The sequence below is a fragment of the Myotis yumanensis genome, unplaced genomic scaffold, assembly GCF_028538775.1.
Source record: "Myotis yumanensis isolate MYYU_CA2020_CCGP unplaced genomic scaffold, mMyoYum1.0.hap1 SCAF_3, whole genome shotgun sequence".
NCBI classification, from domain to species: domain Eukaryota; kingdom Metazoa; phylum Chordata; class Mammalia; order Chiroptera; family Vespertilionidae; genus Myotis; species Myotis yumanensis.
In genome coordinates this window covers 16,332,177-16,354,195 of record NW_027223754.1, presented here as the reverse complement: position 1 = coordinate 16,354,195, position 22,019 = coordinate 16,332,177, and the positions used below count along the sequence as shown (strand labels likewise).

General features: G+C 41.6%; 1 protein-coding gene across 1 annotated transcript in view; it reads right to left on the bottom strand.

The window, feature by feature from the left end:
- Positions 1-22,019, bottom strand: part of TNKS (tankyrase) — a 151,492-nt gene that overhangs the window by 124,263 nt on the left and 5,210 nt on the right. Inside the window, exon 2 of the mRNA XM_070408327.1 lies at positions 9,344-9,568. Within this exon, the coding sequence (XP_070264428.1) occupies positions 9,344-9,568 (225 nt within the window). The remainder of the gene's footprint in view (positions 1-9,343; positions 9,569-22,019) is intronic.

Below are 22,019 nucleotides of genomic sequence, written 5' to 3'. Positions count from 1 at the left end.
TTTTCTCAGACAAGTCATTACTCTTAAGTGATAATTTCTTTATTATTTATCTTCAGTTATGAATTTAATTTCATAAATAATGTGTTATCAGTCAGGGTAGTCTAGATTATGCTGCTATAACAAAGTGCTCCAGAATTTCATAGGCTTATTAGCAAAAAAAGTTCATTTCTTGCTCACACTACAAGTTGAGGAAATGACAGCAGGGGAGTTTCCTTACTCACAGGCCCAGACACTGAAGAGGGCTGTGTGTTAAAATGTGATACCCTAAATAACCAAGATAAGAAAATACAAAATATGGTAACTTTGCTCTTATTCTTAACACTTCTGCTCAGAAGTTACATATTTTGTTCCCACTCACATTTTGTTAGGGAAAAAAAGGGAAGTAAATATATTCAGTGGACAAAGGACTACTATATTTCTAGACTAGTCCTTGCCCATGTGGTGTGACTGAGTTGTTGAGCATCTACCCATGGACCAGGAGGTCATGGTTCCATTCCCAGTCAGGGTATATGCCTGGGTTTCTGCTCAATCCCCAGTAAGGGGCATGCAGGAGATAGTCTATCATGATTCTCTCTGATCTTTAATGTTTCTGTCTCTCCCTTCCTCTCTCTGAAATCAATAAAAACATATTTTTTTTTAAAAAGAGTAGTCCTTGATATTTTAAACTGCTCAGGCTTCCTGTCTCAATACTGTGGGAATATGAAAAGCTATGAGAATTCTACCAAAGTCAATGACATGAAGAAATAGCTCAAAGAACATCTATGTGTCATTTGATCTCAGAAAGCAGAGGGAAAGCATAAACCAAAAAAAAAAAAAGAAAAATGTTTAACTATTAGAAATTAATGAGTGCTCCTTTATGGAATGATTCAGGCAACACAGAAATAACCGTGCATTTTAGGTAATTATTTTCTAATTAAACAAGGTATACTTGACTTTACTCTTAAATCTTAAATATAAGCCACATAATATGTTCAATTTTTCATTATGGAGTAGCTTATTCTTTCATTTTAATTAAAAAAATATATCCTAAACAAGTTGTTATAAAGCACTTCAGAGACCCTTAAACCAAAAAACTGCTTTCTGCATTTCCGCAATGTAATTAAAACTATAATCTTATTTCACTAGAAACCATTTTTAACCTAAAAATAATTGTCTAATAAAAATCTTACTTTATTATTCCAATGCTAGTGAGACACCAAATACATTTGTGTTTAACTGACAAACTGGGTTTTACCAAAAATAAAATCCTTTGCTTGTCTAAAGATACCACTAAGAAAACGAAAGTCAAAGTACTGACTGGGAGAAAGCATTTAGAATACACACATCAAACAAAGATCCATGTCCATAACACAAAAGACCTCTCACAAGTCAACAATAATAATACCCCCCAAAAAAGTCAAAAGATCTGAACTGAGACCACCCAAAGAATAAATATACATAAATGACCAGTAGTCACATAAAAATATGCTCATCACATTCAAACATTACAGCTTCTTATCAGGTCCAACATATACTTATCATTCCATTCAGCAATTCCATTCTTAGGCATCCACTCAAGAAATGAAACAATATGTTCACACCAAGACCTATAAACCAATGTTCACAGAAGCCTTCTTCAGAACACTCAGAAACTGGAAGCAACCCAAATCCACCAACTGTGCTACATCCATATGATAAAACACTATACATCATCAACAAATAGGAATGAACTACTAAGGTGCACAATAATATATACTAACAAACTTTTAGCTTAAACAGACCCAGAAAAAAATAAGACTCAAGTAACTAGAATCACACATGAAAGGGGCTCCGCTCAAGGAGGGGCTGGGAGCCGGGGCTCCGCTCAAGGAGCTGGAAAAAAAAAAAAAAAAAAAAGGAGGGGCTGGGAGCAGCCAGAGCAGAGAAGCCAAGCCTCGCTGCTGTGGCCAGACCAAAGGCCTGGGTCCCGGGTGCTGGAGGAAAACCGGTGCCAGCAGCCAGGGGAAGGAAGGCCTATTGCGCAAATCTTCGTGCAACGGGCCACTAGTATAACTAAACAAATATATAATTTCAGGTAATAAGGGCTATGAATTACAATGAAACATGGTTAGTAAAACGAGATATGGTTAAAGAAACCAGACAAGCAGGGCAGGGTAAGAAATTATGACAGCACTGTCTACACAGATATTACATTAAGGTGCTTTACTTGCACTCTCTTCATTTACACTTCTTATGAAGTAGTTATTACCCCCATTTTAATAGCTAAAGAGAATAAGTAATTTGCTCAAAGACCCAGGTCTCTTTGACTTAATGCCATTGACTGTAAAAAATAAAGCTATTTTTTAAAAGTTCTAATTATTAGATTTTAAGTAGCAGTTTGAATTTTGGGCTCCCAAGAATTATTTGAAAGAAAAGAGAAAGAAAGTGGCAGGAACTTTATTTCTCTAAAATAACGTCACTTGCTCTATTCAGTCTTTCTTACACCCCAAAAGCTAAAGCACTGCTCTTTATCAAGAGAATTACAGTTTAATCCTTCTCTTTTATTCTTTTTAGAAGGTATTCCACTGTCTTCAAGCTTTCAAAGTTGTAAATGGAAAAGTCTTTCATTTCCTTTTTCCCCCTTTGTAGGCAACTTATTCTTTCTACAGGGAAAAGTTCATACATCTTCCTCAGTGTTTCTTCTCATCAATACAGCATGAAACTCCATAAGCCTTTTCAATCTCAAGACCCAAGTTTTTCTCTGCTTATTATTAATCTCTACATCGGTTATTTCTTCCTCCTCCCCACCCCCTACCTTCTGGAACTTTTATACATATGTAAGGTTTTAAAATAATGTTGACTTCTTGGGTTTACTTATTTCTTCCTTTATGATTTCCATATGCTAACATTTTGCTCTGTATTGGGGGACATTTTTCACAAATGATCTTCCAGACAACTAACACGGTCTTTCTTTAATTTATCTATTGAATTTTCTATTTTAGAAAAAAAAAAATAGATATTTTTTGGTCCCAGGAAGTTTCTTTCATACTACACTTTCATTTCCCAGAGGGATCTTTTTATTTTTATCTTTTCATTCAGGTGTTTATCTGACCCCTTAAGCAGTCCTGGATATGTATTCTGATTGTTCATTCAATCTTCCCCTCTTTGGCTGAGAAACGTTGCTATTTTACATTAGGCTTTCTGGGCTTCAAATATAGATATTAGAGTATTCCAAATATTGAAAATTCCACAAGTGTTAGAAGACTATGCACCTCTATTATCTTCAGGACTGTTTGCTGTGGAAGCCAGTAAGTTCTCCGTTCCCTGCTGAGGAACCCAGAGGGAACATGCTCTGTCTCCTTCTCACTGGAGAATCACAGACTTTAAGGAGAGATGGGAGTATGGTAAACATGTAAAGTGTGAAGGCAGCAGGAATTTTTTAAAAAAATATATTTTATTGATTTTTTACAGAGAGGAAGGGAGAGGGATAGAGAGTCAGAAACATCGATGAGAGAGAAACATCGATCAGCTGCCTTCTGCACACTCCCCACTGGGGATGTGCCTGCAACCAAGGTACGTGCCCTTGACCAGAATCGAATCTGGGACCCTTGAGTCGGCAGGTCGATGCTCTATCCACTGAGCCAAACCGGTTAGGGCATGCAGCAGGAATTTTTAAATCAAGATTCAAGAGATGTCTTTGTTAGTTTAAAGGTCCCATAACAGAACTTCTATTTACCTATCTTCTCAAGATCTCTACATCAGTCTATTCATTTGGGAATTTCAGAAACCAATTGTGTCTACCTAAACAGAAATGGCAGGAGGGTGGAGGACCAATCTCAGAAAATAAATTAAGCCAAGCCAGCATGGCTCAGTGGTTGAGTGTCAACCCATGAACCAAGAGGTCACGGTTTGATTCCTGGTCAGGGCACATGCCCGGGTTGTGGGCTCAACCCCCAGTGGGGGTCGTGCAGGAGGTAGCCATTCAATGATTCTCTCTCATTTTTTTTTTAATATATTTTATTGATTTTTTTACAGAGAGGAAGGGAGAGAGACAGATAGTTAGAAACATCGATGAAGAGAAACATCGATCAGCTGCCTCCTGCACACTCCCTACTGGGGATGTGCCCGCAACCCAGGTACATGCCCTTGACCGGAATCGAACCAGGGACCCTTCAGTCCGCAGGCCAACGCTCTATCCACTAAGCCAAACCGGTTTCGGTGATTCTCTCTCATTAATGGTGCTTCTATCTCTCTCTGCATTTCCTTCCTTTCCTCTCTGAAATCAATAAAAATATTTTTTAAATGACATATACATTTGAGTTTTATAAATATAACTAATTAAACTGAAATGGATGGGAGACAACAATTATATAAACCAACTAGCCATGGGTTAAACAACCATCCACTGTCTTAAGTATGAAGAAACAGATAATACACACAAAAGAAACTAGGCTTGTCCTCAACAAGCTTTAGATTTTAAAATGAAAAATATTATACACTAAAGCAAAATCTAAAGTATACATATATATACTTAGATATCTATAAAAGAGAAAAAAATGCTGATTAAATACAGTTTCATATAATCTCAATACTTAAAATGGTTGAAAAGTTCAACTTTGTTTGAAATTGCTTTTTCTTTATTTATTTTTTTTTTTTTAAATAATTTTTATTTCTTAAAGTATTACAAAGAGTATTACATATGTCTCCTTTTTCCCCCCCATGACATTCCCCCGGCCCCTACCCCCCGCCCCCCCCCGCCCCGTGTCTTGTGTCCATTGGTTAATCTTATATGCATGCATATAAGTCCTTCAGTTGGTCTCTTAATCCCCCCCCCAACCCTCCCCAGGCTCCCCATTGTAGTTTAACATTCTGTTCAATGTTGCTCTGCTTCTGTATCTACACCTGTTCATCAGTCCATACTGGTCCCCTTTATTTGTCCCAACCTCACTGGAGTAGTCTCAACCTCACCAGGGCCGTCTGAGCCTCACCAGGGCCGTTTCAACCTCACCGGGGTCGTCCCTACCTCACGGGGGCCGTTTCAACCTCACCGGGGTCGTCCCTACCTCACCAGGGCCGTTTCAACCTGACTGGGGTTGTCGCTACCACACCGGGACTGTTTCAACCTGACCGGGGTTGTCCCTACCACACCGGGGCCTTTCGACCTGACTGGGGTCGTCCCTACCTCACGGGGGCTGTTTCAACCTCACCGGGGTTGTCCCTACCACGCCGGGGCCGTTACGACCTGACTGGGGTCGTCCCTACCTCGCGGGGGCTGTTTCAACCTCACCGGGGTCGTCCCTACCTCACGGGGGCCGTTTCAACCTGACCGGGGTTGTCCCTACCACGCCGGGGCCGTTTCGACCTGACTGGGGTCGTCCCTACCTCACGGGGGCTGTTTCAACCTCACCGGGGTCGTCCCTACCTCACGGGGGCCGTTTCAACCTGACCGGGGTTGTCCCTACCACGCCGGGGCCGTTTCGACCTGACTGGGGTCGTCCCTACCTCACGGGGGCCGTTTCAACCTCACCGGGGTTGTCCCTACCACACCGGGGCTGTTTCAACCTGACCGGAGTTGTCCCTACCACACCGGGGCTGTTTCGACCTGACTGGGGTCGTCCCTACCTCACGGGGGCCGTTTCAACCTGACCGGGGTTGTCCCTACCACGCCGGGGCCGTTTCGACCTGACTGGGGTCGTCCCTACCTCGCGGGGGCTGTTTCAACCTCACCGGGGTCGTCCCTACCTCACGGGGGCCGTTTCAACCTGACCGGTGTTGTCCCTACCACGCCGGGGCCGTTTCGACCTGACTGGGGTCGTCCCTACCTCACGGGGGCTGTTTCAATCTCACCGGGGTCGTCCCTACCACACCGGGGCCGTTTCGACCTGACTGGGGTCGTCCCTACCTCACGGGGGCCGTTTCAACCTCACCGGGGTCGTCCCTACCTCACGGGGGCCGTTTCAACCTGACCGGGGTTGTCCCTACCACGCCGGGGCCGTTTCGACCTGACTGGGGTCGTCCCTACCTCACGGGGGCTGTTTCAACCTCACCGGGGTCGTCCCTACCTCACGGGGGCCGTTTCAACCTGACTGGGGTTGTCCCTACCACGCCGGGGCCGTTTCGACCTGACTGGGGTCGTCCCTACCTCACGGGGGCTGTTTCAACCTCACCGGGGTCGTCCCTACCTCACGGGGGCCGTTTCAACCTCACCGGGGTTGTCCCTACCACACCGGGGCTGTTTCAACCTGACCGGGGTTGTCCCTACCACGCCGGGGCTGTTTCGACCTGACTGGGGTCGTCCCTACCTCACGGGGGCTGTTTCAACCTCACTGGGGTTGTCCCTACCACGCCGGGGCCGTTTCGACCTGACTGGGGTCGTCCCTACCTCACGGGGGCTGTTTCAACCTCACCGGGGTCGTCCCTACCTCACGGGGGCCGTTTCAACCTGACCGGGGTTGTCCCTACCACGCCGGGGCCGTTTCGACCTGACTGGGGTCGTCCCTACCTCACGGGGGCCGTTTCAACCTCACCGGGGTTGTCCCTACCACACCGGGGCTGTTTCAACCTGACCGGGGTTGTCCCTACCACGCCGGGGCCGTTTCGACCTGACTGGGGTCGTCCCTACCTCACGGGGGCCGTTTCAACCTGACTGGGGTTGTCCCTACCACGCCGGGGCCGTTTCGACCTGACTGGGGTCGTCCCTACCTCACGGGGGCTGTTTCAACCTCACTGGGGTCGTCCCTACCACACCGGGGCTGTTTCGACCTGACTGGGGTCGTCCCTACCTCACGGGGGCTGTTTCAACCTCACCGGGGTCGTCCCTACCACACCGGGGCCGTTTCGACCTGACTGGGGTCGTCCCTACCTCACGGGGGCCGTTTCAACCTGACCGGGGTTGTCCCTACCACACCGGGGCTGTTTCGACCTGACTGGGGTCGTCCCTACCTCACGGGGGCTGTTTCAACCTCGCCGGGGTCGTCCCTACCACAGCGGGGCCGTTTCGACCTGACCGGGGTCGTCCCTACCACACCGGGACCGTTTCAACCTCACCGGGGCCATCCCAGCCTTACCGGGGAAACAGGAAGTTTGGCCCTCTGTCCCCTGCCGGCGGCTCCCCACTAGACAAAATCTCCAGGCATTCCTGGTGGTTGCACATCCAGCGCTCCTGCCCTCCACCAAGTGCACAGACTGCCTGTCTGCTGTCCCGCAGCGCCCCACCAGAGACTGGGACCAGTGGGCATGTTTGTGCGCTTGCTGGTACAGCAGTTCCACAGTGCCGGCCGAGTCAGGCCCAGCCCTGGCCGGCCCCGGACCCGACTCTGCCCCCCGATTGCGTCCCTCCCAGATGCAAGGAGCTGAAATCTGCAGCCTGCTGGGATGGGCTCAGTACTTGGTGCTTCAGCACATCCTACTCAGTCTCTATGCGCTTCTTTCTATGCGAGGGGTTGAAATCTGCAGTTTGTTGGGTTGGGCTCTGTACTTGGTGTCACATCCTACTCAGTCTCAATGTTCTTTCTCTCCTTCCAGTTGTAGAGCTTCCACTGGGCCAAGTTTCCCATGGTTCTGTATGATAGGTGTTTGTCTGATATTTGGTAGTTTCGATGTTGTTGTGCGAGGTAGCACGCACAGGTCTCTTCCTTATGCCGCCATCCTGGTTCTCCTGGGTCTGCTTCTTGAGTGTGTCTCTCATGGCTGCGAGCAGTTGAAGTCTGCAATTTGTTGGGATAGGCTGCAAAAGCGCAGGTGGGTCTTTTTGTGCACCTGGCACAGCTTGGATGGGGATGTAAATTAATTAAGGCTGAGACTCAGGGAGTCGCCATGGCGGAGCAAATAGCACTGGCTGAGTCTCCGCGGCCCCTTGACTCTCTGCCAGGGCTTTGTGTCCCCCAGTGCCGGCGAGCAGCTGTGCAACAGAGTCTCCCTCGCTTTCTGATGGCTGCAAGGCCGTGCTGCCTCTCCCCGTAGGGTCTGGTGCTTCATGATCCCGCCTGAACCAGCTCAGTGGATTTGAAAGTTTGCAGAAGAAAAGGCGCTTCTACTTGTGGGTCTGGCACAGCCCAGATGGGAATGTAAATTGCGTAGGGCGGGATCACAGGGAGTCGCCGGGGCGGAGACTCAGTGGCCCCTTGCCTATCCAGGACACCAGGACTTTGCGTCCCCCAGTGCCGGCGAGCAGCCGAGCGCCAGAGCCTCCCTCGCTTCCTGACCGCTGGAAGGCCGTGCCGTCTCTCGCCTTGGGGCCTGGGGCCTCAGAGACCCGCCCGAACCAGCTCAGTGGATTTGAGAGTTTGTAAAAGCACAGTCATTCCCTCTTGTGCCTCTGGCACAGCCCTGAGGGTAGGGCGGGGTCACAGGGAGTCACCAGCATGGATGAAATAGCGATGGCGGCGTCTCCGCGCCCCTCGCCTCCCCGGGACACCAGGACTTCTTGTCCCTCGGTGCCGGCGAGCAGCCGCGTATCAGAGCTTCCCTCGCTCTCCGACCACAGCAAGGCCGTGGCCGCCTCTCCCTGTGGGATCTGGGGCCTCAGAGACCCGCCCGGAGCAAGCCCAGAGGATTCGAGGGTTCGTAAAAATCCGAGAATCCATTTGCAGCCCGCGTGGCGTGTGACTGCGTACCTCTGGTTTTGATGCCTCCGTAGCTCCCACTCAGTCTCACTGCGCTTCTTTCTTTTCCTCCAGTTGTAGATCTCCCACTGGGCCAACTTCCCCATGGTTCTGAGTGGCGGTTGTTTACTTCATAGTTGATAGTTTCAATGATGCTGTGAGAGAGCAGCACACACAGGTCCGCTCCCTACGCCGCCATCTTGGTTCTCCCTGAAATTGCTTTTTCTTTAGACTATGGCACATGTTGAAAATATTAAGCTTTGAATTAATATATTTGAATTACTCACTCAAAGCATTCCAGTCCTAATAAAATAGCTGGTGTTCAATTTCAGCAACATAAAGAGAAAAGCTTTGATAATGTTCCTTGAATCAAACTAAAGCATCCAAATATGTCATCCAGTTCAGTAAGAATTTGTACTTTATAATGGTTCTCATTGATGCAAGGATAGGAAATTTGCAGTCTTTTAAAGAGACTGTAAATTAACTAAATTTGATAACAGTAATCTATCAAAACTGAGTTCCATACCAGTTAGCATTTGACTTGCATTTGGAGGGTTCATGTTGTGAATCTTGTTCTTAACCAACTTTAGATTGCTGTCTCTTTACTTCCCTTTTGATGGAAAATAATCGCCTTTAAGAATAAGAAGTAATAAAGACCACCCTGCTAATTGTAAGGAAACACTATTTCCATCATAATAGGAAATGAGAACAGAAAGCTTTATATAAAATTTTATACCTGTCAGGTTGATCTTACAACTTAGTTATCAGCAAATAATACTTACCAATGCATACATCGATTTTCCCTTTAATAGCAGCTTCATGCAGAGGGGTATAATTCCAGTTATCCCTGGCATTTGGATCGGCTCCTTGGCACAGTAACAGACTCACCACCTCCGCATGGCCAAAAGAACAGGCATTATGAAGTGGAATGAGACCTCCATCATCACGAGCATGGACGTTAGCGCCCATCTGCAGCAAATGTTCTACGACATCCTTCCTTCCAAAACCTAAAAATAAAGAGGGAAAATATCTTACATTAAATCAATTTTGCAAAAAGAACCATTAGAATTCCTTTAACAATATCAACAAATAAGAACTGAAGTGCTATCTATATTCTATAGCAAAAAAAAGTATTAAAAAAAAAAAGGCTAATATTCAAATGGATTCTTTCATCTCAGAAAATTTAGAACTAAGAAAGCTCTTCCTTTAGTATTTGGGCAGTTTATTAAAAAATTTTTTTCAATACCTCTGTGTGCTGGGCAACACATGACTCCTGTCCAAGGCTTTCACTTTCCCCTCATGCTTATAAGACAAAATCAAATGTATGACTATATTCTAAGAGATAATGGTTATTTAAACATTGCTGACAACCAAATCAAACACTCAACATAACAGTACGATAATTGGAGAAAAATGTATGGATACTAGAAATATGTGGTGATGGTTTGTTGACAAGTTATTTAAAAAGTAACAATAAAAGATAATGCCAAAACATTTACTCTTGGGACTGGTGGCCAAACTAAATGAAATGGGTGGTGAAGTGAAACAATTCAAGCTTGGATTTACTGAGTCTGAGGAAACAATATGACAAACAAGTGGAAATACAGACATTTGAAAATGCAGAACCAGAACACTGACAAGAAGTATCATAATTTTTAGACAGAAAAAAAAGGGGTAGGGGACCCAGAAAAGATCTGCAGCAAAATGGGGCTAGGATAAACACTGAGAAAGGTAAAACATACCATGAAAGTACAACTTTATGGAAGTCAAAGGCCACCAACATTATGCAATGTCCAGCATGATGAGGATTTTAATGAGATCAATAGACGGGAAAAATAGCCCATGACAATTTTAAAGTAATTGTATTATGGTAATGAAATGAGCATTCTGATGATTAAACTTCCAGACTTCTTTCTTTGTCCAAAACTGTCCTCTAATTCAGTCTATCAATTTTCATTTTCAATCGAAATGCTTGAGAATACTCATTTCCCTACTCTGTATATACATTAATATAATTTATAAGATTTAAAGCAGAGGCAAAAAAAAAATACAAATGCTATTTACATTTTTGGTTCAGATATTTGCATTTTACTTTTGAAAATAAAATAATTGCAATCTCTCTTAATCCTAGTCATCAACTTTCTTCTCTAGAGATACCATTACATAAGCCAATGTTTGTTACACCCCCACATATTTTTATACTTTTCATGTTTTTAAACACATAAGTTTATGTATTTAGATATTTCTTAATTATATTTGAATATTTCCATGTATTTCACGTTAATATATTGCACATTATATTCCACATTTCATATTATTAGAATATATTACATATTCATATTATGTCATCAATATTGTTTGGTTCAACCTATATTAATGAGAGGCTAATAATTACGGCAAATATCTTCTCTTCTTGCTGGCAAAGAAAAACTCAATTTTCCTCAGGTATTGGACAGAAAGTAATATGGTCAGAAAAGGCCATTCTTTCCCCAGTTCAGGGGGTGAATCCTGATTACTCTAAGCTATAAGGGTGATTCATTCCCCTCTGTCAGTAACTGGCAATGAGACAGAAGGAAAAATCTAGAAGCTTATGGAATGATTTTTCTCCCCACTAAGAGAAGGTGTATGGAGGATAAAGGTCCCTTTCTCCTGTTCCTCTCTACTTTAAAAAATTCTCATAGAAGGTTATCATATTGGAGCTGCTGATACCATGATGGGAAGGACAAGAGAACTATGAAAATGCTGGCATGTAGCCCTACTGTGCTCACAGAGTGCTAAACCAACTCTTGAATTTCCTACTTCTAAACTTGTCAAGGAGGGAAAAAAATATCCTTAGGCTTTATGTTTCTGTTAGCTGAATTTTTCGATACTTATAGCTGAACCGATGCAAACTGATATAATCATCTGTTCATATGTTTACTGACCATTCAAGTTTCATCTGTTAAGTACTGGTTTGTTGTCTTGACCCAATTTTTTGTCTTTTTCTTATTGGTTTCTTATTGTCACCTGATCAGGGCCTGCCGGCCAACCTCTAAGTCCCTCACCCTGGCTGGCAGTCTCCAATTGCCTGATGGGGAACAGGGAACCAGGGGTTGGATGGCAGCAGACACCAGGCAAAGCCGGGTGGCAGCAGGAGGAGGCAGGCCCAGCTGCCAGCAGCCAGGAAGATCAGCCCTGATCACAGGCCAGCACGAATTTCATGCATCAGGCCTCTAGTAAGCATTATAAATATACTCTCTCCATTTATGGCTTGTCTTTAAACTCTGTTTACAATGTTTTTGATTTCATACAAGTTTTAAACTTTAACAGTAAAATTTATCAATCTTTCCCTACAATGTTTGTGCTTCCTACATGATCTTTAAGACATCTTTCCTATTGCAACATTTCCTTCTAGATTATTTTTATAATTTTGCTTTTCACATTGAGATGTTTAATCTACTTATAAGTGTAATGTGAGCTAGAGATCTAATTTAGATCTCTAAATTAGAGATCTAATTTTCCATATCTTTTCTGTCAGTTTGTTTAACTTGAAAATAAATCTAGATATTGAATAGGGCAATGTCAATCTACTTTGTTACCCTTAAAAAATTACCTTGAGCCCTAACCAGTTTGGCTCAGGGGATAGAGCGTCGGTCTGCGGACTGAAAGGTCCCAGGTTCGATTCCAGTCAAGGGCATGTGCCTTGGTTTCGGGCACATCCCCAGTAGGGAGTGTGCAGGAGGCAGCTGATCGATGTTTCTCTCTCATTGATGTTTCTACCTCTCTATCCCTCTCCCTTCCTCTCTGTAAAAAATCAGTAAAATATATTTTTTAAAAAATTACCTTGACTATTATTGCTCTTTGATGTTCAATATGAATATCTTCAAGTTCCATGAAGAAAATGTTAGAAATTATTTTTAAAAACTCACTACTTCGAATTAATCCTGGAAAGTTGACAAATTTACAATATTGAGTCTTCTAGTCTATGTATGATACACCTCTCCTTCAATTCTGGTCTGTTAAGTTCTTCTATTTTGTTTTTATCTTCATTAACATCTTGCACATATTTATCAAGTATTATTGGATATTTTAATGTTTTGTTGCTTTGGGGATGGAGAGGACAGTAGTACATTAGGGAGGTCAGTAAAACCAGATCAAATGGAGCCTCTGAGTCCTAAGTAAGGAGTTTGGATTTGAGCAGGGGTTTGTCTGCTAGCTGATATGGCTAGAGTACAGTGATAGGGTCAGAAAAATGGGCAAGGGCTAGGTCATATAGGCCCTTTATATCAATTAGGAACATATTTGGCTGCAAATAACAGAAAATAGTAGAGGCTTAAAGAAAATGTAGAGATTCACATGTCTCTCACAACTTGTCAAAGCATTCAAGCTGGCACAGTTTAACAATGGTATTAAGAGCTCTTTAAAACTCCACTTTGGCATCCTTAGCATGTGTAAGTTTTCTTCTACTTGCTTGTCACTTCCTCCTGTTTACATAAGAGTGCTACACCTCTTCTAAGCCTGACTGCATCCAGGTTCCCATACAAGAAGGGAGAGAGGGCAAAGGGAGAAAAGGCTTTCTTCTCTTAGCTTTTTATTATTAAGGAAGCCTCTCCAGATACTTTCATCTATATCTCATTAGCTGAAAGTGTGTCATCTATCCAGTTACCCAAAATGTATGGAAAATCAAGACTTTTATAGCTGGGTGCACTGCTGCTAAACAAAATCTATAATCTCTTAGCAAAGATTAAGAGAGAAAATAAATTGGGTGGATAACCAACCATATCTACCACAACTTTGTAGGTCATGAGTAACAAGTTCTGATTTTATTATAAGTACTCAGGAAGTCATTTATAACACAAATTACTTGATTCTATCCAAGTCTTAAAAGGATTATCAGTCACTTTATAAAAGATAAATTGGAGAGGGTCAAGAGCAAAATCAGAGAGACAGGTTAAGAAAAATTTTTCCATAGTCTAGGCAAGAATTGATGGTGGCTTAGAATAGGATAGTGGCAGTGTAGATGTTTCAAAAAAGAGAAAACTGGGATAGGCTTTAAAGCCAAAAGGACTGACCCCCAAGTTTCTGGCTTAAGCAACCCAGTTCCTGGAGATGCCCTCTGGGGAGGGTCAAGGCAAGCAAGTAGCAATAAAAAGTTCACCTGATGAACTGTTCTTCTCCAACTACTAAACTAAGTACCACAAACCTTTTTTTAACTTCAGAAATTACATTATTTCACATATTCAAGATTTTTTAAAATATGCTATACCAGAATTACATTATTTCACATATTCAAAGAAATTTTTTAAAAAGCATTGTTGCTGACACTGTGAGAAAAACCTAAATTTTTAACACATAATCTAACCTCAATATACTCAATAATTTTCCTTATTATAATGTTACTAGAGGCCCGGTGCACGAAATTCGTGCATGGGAGGGGGGGTGTCCCTCAGCCCGGCCTGCACCCTCTCTAATCCGGGATCCCTCTCGCAATCCGGGACCGCTGGCTCCTAACCGCTCACCTACCTGCTGGCCTGATCTCCCTAACTGCTCTCCCCTGCCAGCCTGATCACCCCTAACTGCCTCTGCCTTGGCCCCACCACCACGGCTTTGTCCAGAAGGACATCTGGTCTAATTAGCATATTACGCTTTTATTAGTATAGATAGAGGCCTGGTGCACAGGTGGGAGCCGGCTGGTCTGCCCTGAAGTGGGTCCCGGATCAGGGTGGGGGTCCCCTTGGGGGGTAGGGCCAGCCTGGGCGAGGGGCCTGGGGTGGTTTGCAGGCTGGCCACACCCCCATCGGGGTGAGGGTAACCACGGGAGGGTGTGGTCTGCCTGGGCAAGGGGCTGATGGCCGTTTGCAGGCTGGCCACATCCCCATCGGGGTGGGGGTCCCCGCTGGGGGGCATGGATAGCCTGGGTGAGGGGCTGAGGGCCGTTGGCAGGCTGGCCACACCCCCATCGGGGTGGGGATCTCCGCTGCGGGGCGTTGCCGGGCTGGGCAAGGGGCTGGGGGAGGTTTGCAGGCTGGCCAAGCCCCCGGCTTTGTCCAGAAGGACGTCCAGAAGGTCTCCCAGTCTAATTAGCATATTACTCTTTTATTAGTATAGAAATAGTTTCAATTAGGGCCATTCAAAACATTTCAAGGTCAAAAGTAAGGTCACTCATATCTATTCACCAGGAATTTAGAGACAGAAAATTGTTTCACTTATGTTCAGCATTTTACTGCCTAAAATTAAAGCTTCAAAGGAACAACTTTGTCCACTATTAAATTTGTAACAAACAACTATGACTTCTAAAATTTAATAAAAGAAAAAAATTGAAAATGTTTGCAGTATTTTAAAGTGATGTTTTTGTTTATGGTAACAAAGTCACAGCTTAAAGACATTTTTCACTCTAATTGTACTGCCAGGAAAGCCACAACCACTGTACTTCATTTGAATTACTAAATCATTGATCTATACTTATACAGCCAATGAGAAAATGTGTATTATCTCATATCTATTTATTTTTAATTTTTCCCCTTAAGTATAAGAAGATTATACACAAAAGAGACTCAAAGTGACAGTAAAAGAAGTTTGGGATTGTCTGGGAAAACAACTCATGAAGTCTTTTTTATTTCTTCTTATAATTCTTTATTGTTGCAGGTATTACATATGGCCCCCCCCGTCTTTGACTCCTCCAGCCCCACCCTCACCCCCACCCCAGGCCTTCAGCATCCTACTGTCTGTGTGTGCAGAATCTCAGAGGGAAGGCAGGGAGTAGGGGGGAGTAATAACCAATTTTCTTAATTTTTAAATGACATCTAACTTACTGATAATATCCAGATCTTTTTTTAACAAACCAAAATAACTCATGAAGTTTTATACATATTGTATCTATTTTCCAGACAAAGGATATCACAGAAGGTAAGTTGGGAAAGATAAAAAAGGTACTTGGTGACAGAAGTGACTTGTTCATTATTCTCTCTAAAAACATTAGGAAAAACTAGAATCTAAAATATTTAAATGACCTACTTACTTTCTTAAGCATTATCAATTCAATCCACTCACATAAAAAAAAAATCTCTTAACAATGACAAAATTACTTTCAATAAAATAAAATTGAGCTATGATACACTTACGGAAAAGCTATAAAATTTTTAAAGTAATTTTCTTTCCTGGCTAATAGACTCATCATTCACCAAGACAACACTGGTGATTCCAGATATCTGTGAATATCTCCAAACATTCATTAAACACAGTAACTTATAATTTTACTGAATTAAAAATCTTAATCATACTTTTATCTTGGCTGCTGTGCCCGAGGCAGCCTCAAAATTAGAGAGGGGTACCTAGCAGAGCAGACCCAACTCAACATGATATTCTAATTCTATTAACTTTCTTGTGCAGGTATACCTTCTAAGGTCTCCCAACATTTTCAGTTTTATTGCATTTTAAGGAGAAAATTACATGCCACAGTTTCTCTAATCTGGGGATTGAAGAAAATTTTTTGACATATTCTTTAAAAGGGGTTTTCCATATACTGGGTTAAATTTGTGCAGTCCAACATACTTAGAACCATAGACACCCAGTAATAGATTCCTGCTTAATTTATAATAAATGTTCCAAGACAAAGAAAAATACATTTTCTATTTAATATTCGAAGTCATTACTGGTTCCTCTTCTGATTTCAATTCTAACTATATTAGCCTTTAAATAAAGAACTATTTTATACTTCATTAGATCAGGAGTCACTCCCTGTTGTTTCTAAAATAACAGTTTAGAAAACAAACTACAAAACGACTTCTATAAAGTCAATGAAGCTGCATGTTTTTCATTTGTCAAAGGCAGACTTGGACAGATTAATTTTTCCATTTTACAGACCTGATTTAAAAAGGAAACCATTTATACTTAAAGAAAATTATTTAAATAACAAGTGTAGTCAAGAATGTGTGCCTTCCCAAACCCAAGGAGAAATCACCAGAAGCAAAAAGGGTAAGAAAGGAATCCCAGATTCCAGCCCAAAACAAAACAAAAAATGAACAGTCCTGGCCAGTTTTTTTCAGTGGTTAGAATATTGGCCCCAGAACCGAAGGGACACGGGTTCGATTCCCCGTCAAGGGCACATACCTGGGTTGCAGGTTCAATCCCAGGTCCTGATTGGGACACAAGCGGGAGGCAACCAATCGATGTGTCTCTCTCCCTCGATGTCTACGCCTCCCCTCTCCCTCCACTCTCTCTGAAAATTAATGGAAAAAACATCCTCACTCCTCAGGTGAGGATTAAAAACAAACAAACAAATCAACAATGAAAGAAATCATTCCTCCTTGGGGAAGAAGGAATAAAGGCTGAGTGCTACTGAAATAAGAAACATCAACTTAAGAGCTGAAGATCACGTATTCTAGACAGGCTGGGCCAAAGAAAAGTGTTCGAATTGTGTCCTTTTGACTCCCTAACATTGTCCAATTGTCCCCTATGCTATATGTGGAATATGAAAGCAGTATCTCCAGTGGAGCTCTAGCCAAAAAAGAGAGGGGAGGGTTAACACCAAGGCAGATAAAAGTTGCCTGAGGTGGGAAGCAAAATACAGGTAGACTCCCAATTAGGCATTCACAAGGAAGGTGACAGAACTTAGAAAAGGGTCAGAGAAATCCTGAGCAACCGGAGTGTACTGAGCAAAACTTACCAGCCAGAGCCTCTCTATCCTGAGACATGTCCCTATTTGCCTCACACCTGGAGGACCAAAATCTAAGAAAACAGGCTTTCACGACCCCTAAAGCCAATGCCCATTTAGGAATATATGTACGCATACATAGCACTGTCTTAAAAACTTTCAGCAATTTGAGTTCATTTCACAGACTCAAGGCCCAGAGTTCCTATAACTCTAAAACTTCATTAATACCAAGGCAGTTTTCTCCTGAGATAATCACTACCTTATAAGCTTATAAGTAGTAATAATTGTACAAATACTTTCTAAATCATAAAGGTTGCGCAAATATTAGATGTTCTTAATCTCACTAGACTTGGGAATCTTAACCTGGGTTCCATGTGTCCTAAAGCAATGATTCTCAACCCTGTCTGCATTTTAAAATCACGAGAGGAGTTTAAAAAAAAATAAAAAGCCCTACCCCTACTCCTGCAATTTGATTTAACTGGTCTAGGGTTAAGAATCATTGCTCTGAAAGTCATTATCAGCATCAGCATGCTGATGGGACTTGTTAAAAATGCGAATTCTCAGACTCTACTCCAGACCAGATGAATGAGAAATTTGGGGAATGTGGCCTAACAAGCTGTTTTAACAAACCATCAGGTGACTGATGCAAAGTTTGAGAACCATAGTTCCAGTGCTTCTGAAAGTTTGTAATCCTCTGAAAATTACATATAAAATTTGGTATTTAAGTATATCTTTCTGGGAAAAATGTCTACATCTTTAATAGATTCTCAAAAGAGTGTTAATAAAATTAAGAACCACTTGTTTAGCTCAGCAGCTTTCAAAGTGCGGTCTGTGGACCTCTAGTAGTCCCTGAGACCTTATCTGAGGATCTAAAAGGTCAGAACTACTTACAAAGTAATACTAGTATGAATTTACCTTTTTCACCATCAGGACAGTGCTTGATTTTATATCATGTGTTGGTCATTTGGAAAGTGTACACATGGTGTTCTTGATGATACAAAAGCAATGGTAATAAAGCTGCTGACACCTTGGCATGAATCAAGACAGTGGCACCAAACTATAGTATTAGCCATTGTATTCTTCACCACCAGGCCCTCAAAGTTAAAATAAAAATTTTTAAGAAGCCCCCAGTTTCACTTAAGAATATCCTTCACGAAAATGTAAATATTATTGTTACTAAATTCCAACTCTTGTGTACATATCTCTTTAATATTCTTGTGACAAAAATGAGAAATACACACTAAGCACTTCTGCTACACACCAAATATGATTGTCTTGAGGAACAAAACATATGCACTTGTTTGAGTTCAGTTTCATCTGTATATTTGGCAGAAAATTTCTTGAGAATGAAGAAAGTGAGCCTGTCCCTCCAAGGAAAACAGTAGATAGTATTTGTTCCCAATGATAAAATTTGAGCTTTCAAATTTTATTTGAGCTTTCAAATAAAAATGAGAATTTTATAAAATTGGCATCTGCCACCATGAGCTTAACAGTTTCTCAATACTTAAATACTTTTACGATAAGATTGGTGATGATATTAACAAATGTGTTTATTATATAAAGTGAAATGTGTCAACATTTGGAAGATACACAGAGCTCAGTAAACTCATATTTTTCAAATTACCAAACATGAATTGGTATAAGATCCATTTGTGCAAGATAGGCTAATGAATTTTAGCATAACAGAGTATGAAAAACTTATTAATATGGCTTAAAATCCCATACTGCAACTAACCTTTAGGAAACTGCTAGTTATCAACTTTGGGTGTAGTATCAAAGAAAACAAATCTAAGGTTATCTGAAAATGTTATTAAAAGATTCCTTCCCTTTTCAACTATATAGTTATCCAGGATTTAAAGCTGAATTGTCTTCATATACTTCAAATAATAAAGTACAACAAATGGCATGAAGCAGCAATGAAAATTTGCCTGTCTTCTTCTATTAAGTCGGACATTAAAGTGACGTACAATGGTAAAATAATGCCTCTTCTCAACTAACCTTTATTTTAGAAACTAGTAATTGTTCATTAAAAGTGTGATTTACAAGTGGACCTTGAGAAAGAAGATACATACCAAGAAGGGCTCCTAGTAGCTAACTGGGCTCAAATTAAAAAACAAACAAAAAACAGTCTAGCAGCCAGTTCTAAACAGGGGACTCTCACACAAGCCACACTTCAAGGAGAACGCAGCAATGACCTGCTGCCTCCCACAATGAACTACCTACCTGTCTGCACTGTGTGTCTACCCACTGAGCAAGCCTTTATAAAGGAGTTCCTGGAATTGTATTTCAACCAATAGGACTGAGGCTTTCCCCCAATCCAATCAGAGCTGCACAGCTATATCCCCATCAGCATATTTACTTAACAATCAGAGTGGCTCCATTCTGACCAATCAGGACAGTGCCTTTTGGGCCAATCATACTGCAAGGATTTGGAATTCTCATTTGCATGAGGATGGACCAATCAGGAACTAGGGGTGGGGACTTCTGCCTATATCAGTTAGCTCCCCTCTGGCTCAGAGAACACACTTTCCCTTTCCATTAAAGGCTGGAGGTAAAAAATTAAAGGTTGAAACAGAAACACTGGAGATGCCTTGCTGGATCAAAGTGGAACAGACTGGCACAGGCCAGAGCAAAGCAGACCAAAGCAGAGCAAAGCTGTCTAACCAGAGAGGAGCCTCACCTGGAAGGCCACCTTGTAGCCATGCTGTTCCATAGCCAGTGCTACCTCTTAATTGAAATGTAACACTATTGAGCTGTTCTCATAGTTGTGCTTATCACAATTGAACTATTTGCACTTAATAAAGTTTCCTTTCTCCACCCCATCTCAAACTGGGAATTCCTGTTGGTGTTAAATTGTCACCAAGAACCATCGGTTGACACACAAAGTTTATTCTTGATACTTCTTTTTTTTAAAATATACTTTATTGATTTTTTACAGAGAGGAAGGGAGAGGGATAGAGAGTTAGAAACATCAATGAGAGAGAAAAACCGACCAGCTGCCTCCTGCACACTCCCTACTAGGGATGTGCCCACAACCAAGGTACATGCCCTTGACCGGAATCGAACCCGGGACCCTTCAGTCCGCAGGCCGACGCTCTATCCACTAAGTCAAACGGTTAGGGCTACTAACCAACTCTTGAACTTCCTACTTCTAAACTTGTCAAGGATATTTTCTTGCAATGATGGAAAGTGTAAGTTGGCATCTCTTCTCAAGACATTAGAAAAAAAGAGTAAATGTGCTCATTAACTATAACCCCATATCATTTCTTTCTTAAAAAAAATAAAACAAATTTCCAGAATCAACATGAGAATAACCTAAGCTTTTAGAAACAGAGAACTGCATATTTTATTAACAAGATGGATGAGAATGCCAAAATGTTTTTCATGGCTGGTGAACATATCAAAATGAAGGCATCTTTTCAGTGTCTAGTTTACACATACATATCCTAGGTTTTCAAAAGCATGATAACTGGGCATTAGCTGGACATCAGGAGGTTTAGGTTATTTTTAAACTATACCTGATGATACAGGGGACTTCAACTTTAAGGATATGTGGTAGATCAGTAAATTCAAAACCATGTTTTTTCAGTTTGTAGTTAATAAAAATCATCTGCTAATACCAAAGAAACCAACAAACAGTTGCCACTGACCATTAGTTCAGTTTGTGTTACACCAAAAAAGCAAGAGGGAGAGGAAACTTTACATTATTTAATTTTTTCCTTTGCTACAATTTTAAAAAATCACTAGTCTAAATTGAATAGGTAGCTGACACAGAAAACAGTTTTTTGAGAAAACAGCCTCAAAAAAAAAAAAAAAAAGAGTTCAAACTCACACTGCTGATTCTACACACAGATACCTGAGCAAACAGGCAAAACAAGTTTCCACTTGACCAAGAACCCAGCAACACACAGTTAGGAAAAGCAATACTGGAGAGCTGATGAAGCCTTAAAAGGAAAACTCAGTAGGCACCCCAAAACAAAATACTTAACTTGCATCAATAACTCAAAATCAAATGATTTTTAGAAAATGATCCTCAAAGTTAGCCCTGAGCACCTACACTTTAGTAGAAATCCCCAAAACCCACCCTACTCAATTCCTATTATAAAAAATTGGTCCCTCCAATCAGGGCTATATCCTACCTTCCTGAGAGATTACGTCAGAAGAATAGACATAGGCCGAAGTAATTTCAAGGACCCTGACATAGAGGAAAAATAAAAATTTAAAAGACACTTGTCTCTTCAATTGTGTCTACTGTATATTTTACAATCAACTACAGAAAAGATTTATTTGTCCATGAAGCAAAAGCAAGCTATTATATACATTTAAAAATAAGCCACTCTAGTGTTTACATCAGCATTTCCTCACAAAGATATTTACTCCTTTCCAAAACCTAACACTACAATGAAATACATTTTCTTAGTATTATTTACATTCCTAGTTATACACATACATATATGTGTATATATGTATCCTGGGCTCTAAACTGAAGATTCCATTTTTCAATATATTTATGCTCACAATTTCACCCTGTATATCTTCTACCAACCAGATGTACTTCTTTGGCCTTTTAACTGCCAAAGAATCACCTCAAGTCTGAAAGGAAGGAAATGCCCAGAGGAGAGAAAAAAAGGCAGGTGACCAGACTAAAGTTGTCAAACAACCTTCTATGTAAAAAGACTGTGAAGAAATCATTTCATCTATAAAATGTCCTTAGCAGAATGTCTCTGATTAAGGTGCCCTAGAAAGTGGCACATGGGCTATTTAAACTGATATATAAAATGGTGACACTTCATAATTTAAATGCTACTACTGTAAGAGATGATCCT